This window comes from Triplophysa rosa, linkage group LG6 (assembly GCF_024868665.1).
Source record: "Triplophysa rosa linkage group LG6, Trosa_1v2, whole genome shotgun sequence".
NCBI lineage: Eukaryota > Metazoa > Chordata > Actinopteri > Cypriniformes > Nemacheilidae > Triplophysa > Triplophysa rosa.
The window spans coordinates 13,212,127-13,224,375 of record NC_079895.1 but is presented as its reverse complement, the minus strand read 5'-3'; the positions used below and the strand labels follow the sequence as shown (position 1 = coordinate 13,224,375).

Below are 12,249 nucleotides of genomic sequence, written 5' to 3'. Positions count from 1 at the left end.
CGTCAATATTAAAGATCTCAAGGTTATAGTTTCGCACAATATTCTTTACACTATGTAGAATGCTTTATGCAGAAAAAAAGACTTGAGATGGGTTTTCACAGGCAGGGTCACAAATTTGATTTAATTTATTCTTTCTTTCTCGCCATTTAAGATGATGTGTGGGCGTCCTGTAGGTGGATACGCGTGATTGTAAGATGACATGCGATTATTAAAGTAGAGTGAATTTGGAAATATTTCCATGCATACAAACATTTTATGACATTTTGTTGGCAGGAAATGATCATTTGTTCACAAATGCACAACCATCCGAATCAAACATGATGTAGAACTGTATAGTCTCTTCTACATTCTTTTCTGTGGCTACTTTGTAGCATACTGGAATGTTAAATGACAAACCTGTATTATTCTAAAACGGTCTGAATCTCTGAGTTGAAACATTCAGCAAGCACACATCAGTAGTTCTTTCTCTGTAAGAATGCAACAAAAGTAATCATTTGGTTTGTTTGCAAGAGTCCACTGGAGATGGCACGGCAACATTTGAGATGACATTTATATACTGTGCTACAAGAAACAGCTCATGCTTCAGGTCAAGTATCTGAGAAGTGGCAGCACACCTTTAAAAAAGTGATGGCAGCGCCTGCCCACACTCCAAAGAAACCACCAAGAAATGTGTGCAGAACATACTGTAGAAATCAAGCCGTAACAGGAAGATTATTCTTGCATTCTTCAATGTCACAAACAGCACCTCAGGCGGTACACTCTAAAAATACTTAGGTCACACTTGCCGTTTGCGAACATATCTCTCTCTGCAGAAATTCAGTTTATCATGAGGTAGTCCACAATATAATCCACTCTAACGCCGCAGATACAGTCCAACAAGAGCTTTATTGCATGGCACTTTCTTTATTATCACAAAAACGTCCAGTTACAACACACACGCGCGCAGCTAAAATTAGAACTATAACTGATCTGCAGCATGACTGCAAAAACAATATATGTGACCCTGGATCACAAAACCAGTCTTAAGTAGCACGGGAACATTTTTAGTAAAAGACAAAAATACATTGTGTGGGTCAAAATTATCGATTTTTCTTTTATGCCAAAAATCATTAGGATATTAAGTAAAGATCATGTTCCATGAAGATATTTTGTAAATTTCCTACCTTAAATATATAAAAACTTTATTTTTGTGAGTGGATGGTCTGCCACAGTGCCCCTGATTAACAACTTCAAAGGCAATTTTCTCAATATTTTGATTTTTTGCGCCCTCAGATTCCAGAGTTTTAAACGGTTGTATCTCAGCCAGATATTGTCCTATTCTAACAACTCGTACATCTATAGAAAGTTTATTTATTCAGCTTTCAGATTATGTAAAAAATCTCAATTTCGAAAAATTGACCCATAAGTTTTGTTGTCCAGGGTCACATATATAGTATATAGGGGTGTGACGAGAACACAATTTCCTTATGCAATTGACATGATGGGAGTGCTGGGCTCGAAATTGCGACCATTTTAGTCGCATATGCTCCCTAAACCCATGTGCGACCTCAAAAGCATTTGTGTGAGTGCACATTTTGTTGTGGTGCGATCTGTTTTCATTACTGTAGAGAACACGCTAATAACTGCATAAAGTATGTGCGTGCTGTGAGCCACAGTGACCGGCCTGGCCATTCATAGACGGTACTATCCCACCGTTTTTCTATGTAAACACTTGCTAGATGGACGGGTTTCAACGTTTGCTAGCATCTACAGCGCTTCGCGCATGAACATGAATATGCACTAGTGGTTACGGCAGTTCGCGCAGCGCACGGCTGAACAGCAGCTGAGCTGCCTGTACCACAAGTACGTATAGCAATTTCAAGTTCACGTTACGTTATTTTAAACACATTCACAGGCAAATCTCTTCAGAAACGGATCCTCTGTCTCTTACATATGTGCACTACAAGCACAAAATGATGTGTTTATGTAGTTTTACCTGTTTCTCTGAAGGCTATGACGGTGGAGGAAGGAGGATTGACAGTGTGAAATGATCGCCACCTCTGCTAACACGAGCACTATGCAAAAGCATAGAGAAAACAACCACAGCTCTTTTCTAAAAGCTACGCCTGTTAAGAAAACTAAGCATACATTTTGTGTCATTTGAGTTTGTGACAAAACATTTTGCAGTGTTTACATATTGTTTATTACTGCACAATATTATTCATTAAAATAGAAGTTTAATGTGTTTCATAAAGTACAAGTTGATTTTATAATGCCTACATTTTGTGTTAAGGTATATATTTTATTATTGAGGATTTCTTTAAAGTCAAAAAATCTTGTCTCGTTCTCGTGAACCCAGTCTCATGTCTTGTCTCGTCTCGTGAGATAAGTGTCTCGTCACACCCTAGTATATAGAAAAACATACAACATAACATGCTGGCCAATTCCTTTTAAAAACCTAAAAAACTAAGTTACAAATGAAAATGTGTAAGGTTGCCAAATCCTAAATGAATCTACTGAACCTTTTTCTCATAAACTGTAGATTTATAGAACAAAATAATAATGAATTCTCTTATCACCCTTTTCAGCATTTTTTTCCAGAGACATAAATTACTGTTATCAGTATCAGGAGGGCGATCTGCTGGAAATACAGTCGCATCCAAATCAAGGCAGAGAGAAGACGACTGGTACATAAGACATATACTTAAAAGATCAACAGAGGAATAATCATGTTTACTGACTGTAAATAAAAAGATAGGGCACCCCATTACTATAATGGCTTCTGGAGCTATCATAAACATCTGGTAAAACTGAATAGTAAAAATCAAGCAGTAAATGGAAAGAACAGCACACCCTACCATCTTCACTAACCAGGAGAAGAATAAATCTTTGACCCATATTCCATGACTGCTCTTGGCCAACAACAGCCCTCACCCTTCTGCTGAACAGCTCTCAATTTCAAAATGAGACGCTGGGATACAGTCTCATCTGAGTAAGCAGGATTATTCGAGGGAAAAATGGCCAAGCAAACTGTAAATATATGTGGCCGGTGGAAGAATGAATTAAAAATGAAGAAAACCTTGAACATTACACATGAATGCTGCGAGTTAAGTGACCGCATTTGGAAATGTTAAAGCATCTCATGATGATTTCCTAGACAAGTCAAAAACATCTATCTATCTATTATTTAGAGTTTTGTGTAGGTTAAGTTATGCTCATGATAACTTTTGTGCATTTGAAAGAGAAGACACTGTTAGTACCGTTATAGCAGGCTAAACAGTTACTGCTGTTTTTACAGTTATGGCTACAAGCATTCATCTCCAGTGAGCTCTTAAAATAGGTCTCACACAGACATCTACATACACACAATCCGACTGTTCCCACTTTTGTCATAGCAAGTAAAAAAACAAATCTGAGCATAATTTCTTTAGTTCATTTATCTGTTTTACCAGTTTCTCATTCAACTCACTCACTCACACATACACACGCACACATGCACACATCCATTAAGGAAATTTACAAATTGTAACATTTATGTTCAGTCTAATTAAACATGAGATACTTTGTATTACCAATGTGCAGTAAACTGGATAGGTCAGCCTTTCTTACAGGAATCATTACACCCCTGATATGCAAGAACCAGACCACAGGAACAGAGGTCTTTGTCTTAACCATAATGTACATATTTATCACGGCGTCTCTGCTAAACTCATACAGGCAACAAAAGACATTGTTATATTAGACAATAAAAAATGTAAGCAATCAGATTATAGAACTGCTACTCTATTGGTCCAAAAGACATCAAATTGTCCATGTTAACACACCTGAGTGCTTTTATGTGCTCTGGGACAATTGGATTGCAATTTGATATCTATCCAATTACTTTGATGCCGTTTTAATAATAAAGTAAAATGGCCTCACAACTGGCACCTGTGATGTTCCACATTTGATGAAATTATCCACGTCACATAAAGACTTGGTTATGTCTGGTGTTCTCACCACAGACAAAGAAACATATCTGAATCAGATATGGGATGGCAAGACGGAAAAATAGACTGTCCTACAAAGTCATTCAAAGAACCTTTCACTGCATATCATGGTACCAGTCATGTCTATGAAGTTTTTTCTAAATCCAGATTTGGAAATTACACATTTAATTGTGCCAGAAACATCATTGAATCTGTTCCTAATCAAACTGTTCCTTTAGTAAACTAAAGACGAACATACTTTTAAGAGACAAATATGACTAACCTTATTCCCTCCACTTTATCCTAATTGTAATTATCATACAAAAAGGAAAACTCTTTAACTTACTCATCTCTTTGTTATTCAGTGATGTCCTGGACATAAAATCAATGTGAAGACAAAGCTGAAATCATTTTTATATCTTTGACATATTGAAAGTTCTAATAAAATTAGATAAAAATTAAAATTATGAAGTTATATAAAACATTACTTTTATTCAACCAAACAGAAATGTTTTTTTTAACCAAATAAAGCTTTTTATCATTTTCAACTATAACTTTTCAGCCCAAAATAGCTAACTGAATTAACCAGTCATACTAAATGACTAAAAGGAGCAAAGCTCATTCACATCTTGCATTCTCTGTGGTTCACTTTAAATGATTCAAGGATCTCTTATATTCGCTAGTGACTGAAAAGTTCAATAGTTTAAATGAATCGGTTCAAATGAGTCATTCGTGTGCGAGTCGTTGTGAACGCAACGTGCGTTCATACTGGCGAACTCGCTGTGTACAGTATACGCTGAATCAACGATCCAACTGCATGTGTAAAGACATTACAATGATGTACGTAATTGTTAATTTAAGAAATTTCAAGAAATTAAACGTACTTGAATGCAAAACAAACAGCCGCGAAACACAGCCAGCTCTTGTTCTGCAACTCTTTAGTGCCTCAGTGTGCTGATAACGAAACAGCGCCTCTACTGTGGCGTAATGCCGCAACTGCAGTTACAAATGACAGTCTGTTAAATGCACGCAGCATTTCTTGTGAAGACACCCGATATAATTTTGGCGAGAGTCTGAGGCGGCACGACATTTGACGGAGGCGGCCGCCTCCAATTTCTCTATGCAGGAAAAACCCTGTAACAGTGAATCAGCGGTCAATTGAAACTTTTTTTACTTTTAACCTCTCGTACTGAATACTTGGAAAAAGCAGATAAATAAACCCTCCAATACATCTACTGTTACAGTAAGGAATTGATGCGTTTAATATACGTGGCATAACTCAATATTTACTCTGTCCTGATTTAACCACACAATCATCTGTCATAAAGGAAATGTGAAAACTACGCCAAAGGACAAAGCAAACCTTTAGAGGACAAAGGCAGCACATTTGATTTCAAATAGCCCTTCCGTCAGCAGTGGTCAACCGTGGTTGTAAATTATTCACATAGGCATCTGCATCTTGGGCAGCAGTGGCTGCAACCTGCCTATGTCATGGAAGTCCAGTTGGTGAGGATCGAAATACACTGCGAAGCAAGCAACGCAAGGTCAAGCTATCAATCACACACTGGCACTTTAAACAAAAGAAACACACAAGAATCAAATTGAAATGTGTTTGCATGATCGACATTGTAAAACACAGAAATAAGCTGAATGTAGGACTGTCCACATGCAAAATGGTTATGAACAAGCATCCTTTTTAAAATTCCTGTCTGTCTAGCCTTATGCTTGAATATTGGCTGTTTTTTACTTTCATGAATAAATATTGTATTTTAACAGTGTGACATCGCAGTGCATGGGTTCATATCGACATCTGATACAAGGGCTGAAAAACATTCATCCAATTGTCATTAAAGAAACATGGTGCAGCCGAGAACACTGATTACATCTGGATAAAGATACTTTACTGAAAAAAACACAACTAAACTAAGTCAAACTAAGCCAAAGTTGTTTCCCATGCTCTCCTCCTCAAGCAACCAGAATGCATACATTAAATACAACCTGTCCACAATACTGTGAATAGAGATGCACCGATATATCGGCCAATAATCGGTATCGATTTTCACAATCGATTCTTAAAGGGAAAGTTCACCTAAAAATGAAAATTCTGACACCATTTCTTTGTTCTGCTAAACACAAAGGAAGATATTAGGAAGAATGTCAGTAACCAAACAGATCATCCCCCATTGAATCCCATAGTATTCATTTGACCTACTATGGCAGTAAATGGGGGATGAGAACTGTTTGGTTACTAACATTCTTCCAAATATCTTTCTCTGTGTTCATCAGAACAAGACATTTATACAGGTTTGGAACAACCTGAGGGTGAGTAAATGATGACAGAACTCTCATTTTGGGGTGCAAATAAAGCATGGATCTGATAAGATGCATTAAGTACTGTACTTCTAACCCCTGGCAAGGTGTTCAACCTCAGAGTGTAATAGGCTTCATCTGGGTTACGAGTCTGACATTAATTTATGTTTGTTTCTTTCCAATTACCATACAAAAAGATTACTAAATAGCAGCACAGCATCTCAAAAAACTACAGCGAAATAAAGTCAGAGCACGACCAGTAGTTTGTGACACATCCCTTCTGTACTTTCATGACAAACAGTAATTAGCTGCGTACTAGGGCTGTGTATTGGCAAGTGCCTCCCGATACGATACATATCACGATAGATGGGTCACGATACAATATATTGCTATGTATTTCATGGAGTGGCCATCATGGACCTTTAGACCAGAGGTTTGGGTTCTCAAACAGTGGATTGCGCCCCTCAAGTGGGTGGCACAGGGGAATAAGGCGGGTCACGCAAGTCACTTGGCTGTTGTGGTGCATTACAGTTAAAACAATGAACATGGGCAGTAATATCGGAATCCGAAGGAAGGTTATGCAGCGACTGTATTCTTCCACAACCTGGGATGGCACAATATTGAGCTATCTTTAACGACATTTCGCTCTATCTGGTTCCGCGCCACTGGTTCTGTCATGCGCGGTCGTTGATATTCTTTCTGTGGAGGCGGTGTTCAACCTATGATAGGTGCATTCCAGAACCTGCCGTTCGCTGGGCCTGCTGTCAATAACAGATGTAATCTCAGTAACAAGGGTGTTTTCAGTTCTGACACTTACATGATGTTCACGTGAATACGATTCCCTCTTATATAACAAAAGCTCGTGTTAAAATTGTGATTTTAATTCATCGCCCCTTTAAAATGGAAAGAAATGTTTAAGTGGAAAAAACAGTGCAAGTGGAAACAGTAATACTTCCATTATGCATATTTTGTATAGTTTACTCAACACTGTAACACTCTCATAAGAACAGAAAACATTGAGCATAAAGGCGTCATTGTATAGAATCCTGGCACGAGGATGCACACTCTCTGGGTTCTGCTTGTTTTAAACTTAAACCTTGCTCATTCCCTTAATCCTAATACAACGGGTTTGTACTACCATTATCAAACTAAAAACAAAAAGCAGATACTAGGAGTCAATTTATCACTGATAAGGTGATCTGTTCTACACCAAAACTCAAGTGTGCCTTTGTACATTAATACTAGACGAGCATTTGCTTTAAACTGTAATGCTTTGATTTCGTCTATAGTGCACTACAACCTGATGTGACGCAAACAGTTTAAATAGATACTAATAGAAACTGAAAAATTACATAATTAATTTTTATCTGTTTAAACTCATGCAATCCATTCGAGAACAATAATTAATCTGTATTGAGAAACCTATAGAATCGCCAGTCCATTACAGAAATTACAATATCAAGGCTTCACATTAACAGTTGTCTACTGCTGTTATCTGTTTTGGGATGAAGTAAGCTTTCGGACAGGTAAACGACCGGTTTTACTAGTCTAAAAGACAAGTACCTGGAAAAGCTTAACATCAAAATCTGTGTATATGTCATATAGAGTCATGATGTCAGGGTTTTCTTTGAAAGGTTCCTGTTTTTCTTTGTACCTGGTTTAGATGATACTAGGGAGGCACCGGTTGACCGGCCATAAATCGGAACCGGCCGGTTTTTGTTTTTTACGACCGATTTTTTTTCCGGAAGTGCTCCCGCGGCCGCATACACAGATCACATTCGAATCAATCGCGAACATGTCATTTGTGTGAAAGTATTTCGAAATCTGTCAGCAGGATTCATGACACGGGCGGCCCTACAGTACTGGAAATGCAGAGCTATCTGTCTGAGGCACAGCTACCAAGAAGCGAACAGCCGTTGGTGTAATGTTATTGGCACACACATAGGAGCCGCTTTCCTGCGCTCGCTGAGCTTGCATACCTGTCTGCGCCTTGCACAAGCGTCAACAGCGAACGTTTGTTTATCTCGGCTTCTCACGTGTTGGATGAGAAATGAAACAGACTAAGTTGTGACAAAGTTGAAATGCTTATTTTTGTAAAGAAGAACGTGCATTCACTTTTAAAAAGCCAGAAATAAACGTCAGTTCTGTTAAGGATGATTATTTTTATTTTACATTAAACTTATAGCCTCTTTTGACTTTGATTTAAAAAGCACCAGCACTAATCTTCATTTGATTTAACAATTTGGAATAATTTCTTTATATACTTTGGTTTAATTTACTTTCACTGATAAATCCCTTTTTCTTTACACCAATTTTAAAAACAAAAATTGAGTGCTGATAAGTAAAGTCTCTGTTCGGGTTGTTGATATTGTGTTGATTGAGTTGTTTAATCTGTTGAACTATGCAGTTGTTGCCTTTAATTTCACATGAATAGTTTTTTTTTCATTTTTAAGGCCAGTTTTATGTAGTTTAACTTTAAACCCAATTGAAAAATAGCTAAATGCTAAATACCTGTACCATCTTTGGATTGAATGTGCTTATTGTGCAGTTACTGCCTTTAAATTTAAGATGGTTACAGTTATTGTTTTCAATAGCCAAAGCCAGTTTGGCCTGTGAAAAACCAAATAAACATGTTGTTTATACTCTAATTTTTTTCTTGTTTGTTGCTTAAAGGGAAAAAAAAATCGGAATTCGGTATCGGAATCGGCCAGTTTGCTTGTAAAAAATTGGTATCGGCCATGGAAAATCATAATCGGTGCATCCCTAGATGATACCAGTCGCCATAATTTACCTTTGACTATAAGTGCTCAGACTAAATTCTCTCAGGCCCAGACAACAGCCTGGCTGAGCTTTTTGCTTTGAAAGCTTCCATAAAGCTCAAATAAGGCAAACCATTCATTATTTACTGTAACATATGTGGCACATGTGGGCCATAAAAGACATCCAGCAACATACTGTAACTGTAAGTCATTGTTTCATGGAAACATAGTTGTGTAACAAGCACTTCTTGGTACAGGAGAGCTTACTGACTGCAATCTTACATGTGGCTCTGAATTTAAAAACCGTCCGACTGATGCTCTAACAGGAGTACACAAGATCCAAACATCAAATGGGTATAACGTTCCTCACATTACTACAAGCTGAGATCTACAGAGGTCTAAAAGCTCATCACATTAGTGAACACCGATTCCTCCGAGAGCATATGCAATGTGACCCAAAAGGTAATGTTCCATAAACCGTTCTAGATGCTTCTGCCTTTATACTGATATAAATAGCAAACCAATATGCTTAAATATAACAATCAATAAAATGTCTCTGTATCCAAAAGAGCAGAACTGTGTGGGCAAGTGCAATCTAGTATGAGGGAACATGGAGTTCAGGCACAAACTGTGCCTCTTATGCATCTTTCAATATAAGCAGAATTCAGACTTTGATCTTATGAAGTCTGTTATGGAATATCTTCCAATTGCCTTGCAGTCTGTTCTATTCCTTGATCGGGCACGCTTTTGAACAAAGATAATCCTTAAAATGCATATCAAATATGCTCATGTAACTTCAGTACTCATATCTTATCTAATGCTCTCACATGCAAATATGACCTTTGGCCCAGCCAGCTTCATCAAATCGATTAAAATGATTTTCCTTTTTAAAATCAGGATTGTACTCATACAAATGAATAATCTATAAAAGAGCTACCAGTAGAGGGGGTTTACATGCAACATATAAAACATGTATGCAAATGCACAATAATCCGTCAATATTACACACGCACACAGAAGCTCCACACTAGTGTGTTTTCACAACTCCACAGAGCAGAGATTCATGTTGAGGACTCGTCAGACTAGTTATTGTGAAAATAAGTTGCACAATCCTGACAGTAAATGACTGTTGCTCCCGTGCGGTGCATGCTCGTATTATATTCAGATGGCGGTGTATGGCTATTTTACGAGAATCCAGTGAATTCGATCTCAATGCGGAGTAACACGAGAAACATCCACCGGTGGCACATACACACATAACAAAGACATTACATGGTACAAATAAGCACTCTGCATGCTCTGTTCTATGCTATGGGCTTAAGTTGTAAGGGTTTTAAAATATATTTACGCACACGTTAATACCCACCTGAGGAGCAAGAGATGAGGAACACTCCAAACGCCAGCTTTGTTGCAGGTCCCATTTTTTCAATCTACTGCCTTTTGACACAAAATCCAAGCGTTTGCATTCAAGTTTCCCTCAAAACACTATTGATCGACAGTCAGTGAAACACATCCATGTCACAGATTCAGTGATGTATGCCAAAGCACAAATCCAATGCCAGTTTATACTCCTTAGGTTCGGTGATTGAAAAACAGCAACAAAGTGTCCACTGGTGACAGTTTATTCAAAGTCGATTATGTTTTAGAAATATAGCGATATTTTAGAAGTACAGTCCCTCTTAAAGCCCATATCAGTAACGACGAAATGCCAATGCGTAAGAATACTGTAACTATGAAATGTTGCACTGTCGCGCGCTCAGAATAAACGAGCCCGTTCAATAAGCTCTTTCAGTAAGTGGGCCAGCTCCCATCCCCAATGATCAGAACGACTGGCCAGCCTATGCATAAAACCTGCCATAAAATATATATATATATATTCCTAGTGATGCAATGGAGCTAATATTTCAATCAAAGCAATGGCTCCAAATCACTCCATCTGAAAAGTCTAAGGCAGTACAACAAATGAATCTACGTCCACGGCTCTAAAAATGGAATTACCGTATCCCAAATTAAGTTTCCACATAACTGTTACTTGACAGAATATATATGCAGTATATAGTATCTGTGTACTATAACAGATCGTATATAAACTGAAATAAACGGGGTCACGCGCACGATTCAGCGAACGCACGAGCTCCGCGCAAGCTCAAGTTGACAGTGAAGGACTATGGTCAAACGTGTTATATCCACATTCCCGCCGTATTTTATTGAGTCGACGCTGCAAGGAACAACAGCAGAAAGAGTCTCAAGAACAACCAGGGTATGTAGATATAAGAAACGATCCTTTTAAACTAACGAATGTCGACAGTTGAATAAAGCTAAGCACGCACGCACAACCTCCGAAATAACTTCATCAGCCCCGCCGGGAATAGGACGAAAAAATAAGACGGAATTAATCGATAATGTCGCTAAATGTAATCCTTCCGTGTGCATTGGCCGGGTTGTCGCGGTCGCTTGACTTTACAGGGCGGTCTGAACTCAATTTATCGCAATTTCCCTCTCCGTGGCTGTCAGTCACCGATGGCTTACTGTATTCAAGATGGACGCCCGGGCGGATTGTTTTTGTTTTTTTCTGCCCTCCGCTGCCTTCACCCGCCCATTTTTTACGTGCGCGCAGAGCCGTACTGATTTACAAGCATTTTGACCTATCAGACAAGTGGATGCAAATACATTAACCAATTAGACGGCTGGGCTGGGTCCAGATAATGCCTGCCTTCTCTTGTGAGGGGTTTGTGTGTGGCAGTGGTATGACGTGCATTCCTAATGTTGCCTGTTAGATATTCACTAGGTTAATAGTAGTGTAGGCTATTATCATATCTGTGATGTAACACCCACTAACTTATCTAAATGGACAATTATTTAATTCAATTGCAGGATGGACCTCAGAACAATAATTCTCAGTCTATGTTTTGGTATAGATCTGATTTCATTCATGAAAATGAATACTTCTTTTGCTAAAAATAATAAAATGTCTAAATAATGACTTCACTTATTCTTGTTGCTAAACTGCTATCATTCTTCATCTTTTTAATTTGATCAATAATTAGCATAAACAATTTGTCTTTTGCTTTATATAAATGTAACACAAGTCCCACAAAATTTCCTCAGCTAAATCATTTGTTAATTTAGGAAATCCCACAAGAGAATTTATAACAGGGCTTGAAGTGCAATATGCTTTTTAACTTGCATAAAAAAGCTGATTTCTCCAAAAATGTTTATACAATCGTGGCTGC

At 38.0% G+C, this 12,249-nt stretch overlaps 1 protein-coding gene across 4 annotated transcripts in view; it reads right to left on the bottom strand.

Moving 5' to 3' along the window:
• Window positions 1–11,600, bottom strand: part of acvr2aa (activin A receptor type 2Aa) — a 43,793-nt gene extending 32,193 nt beyond the window's left edge. For 2 of the 4 annotated variants that reach the window (XM_057336356.1, XM_057336358.1), the window contains exon 1: window positions 10,383–11,600. In XM_057336356.1, coding sequence (XP_057192339.1) covers window positions 10,383–10,437 — 55 coding nt within the window. In that variant the 5' untranslated portion in view covers window positions 10,438–11,600. The remainder of the gene's footprint in view (window positions 1–10,382) is intronic. The other 2 variants (XM_057336357.1, XM_057336359.1) reach the window with 1 other exon arrangement.
• Window positions 11,601–12,249: the final 649 nt, after the last annotated feature.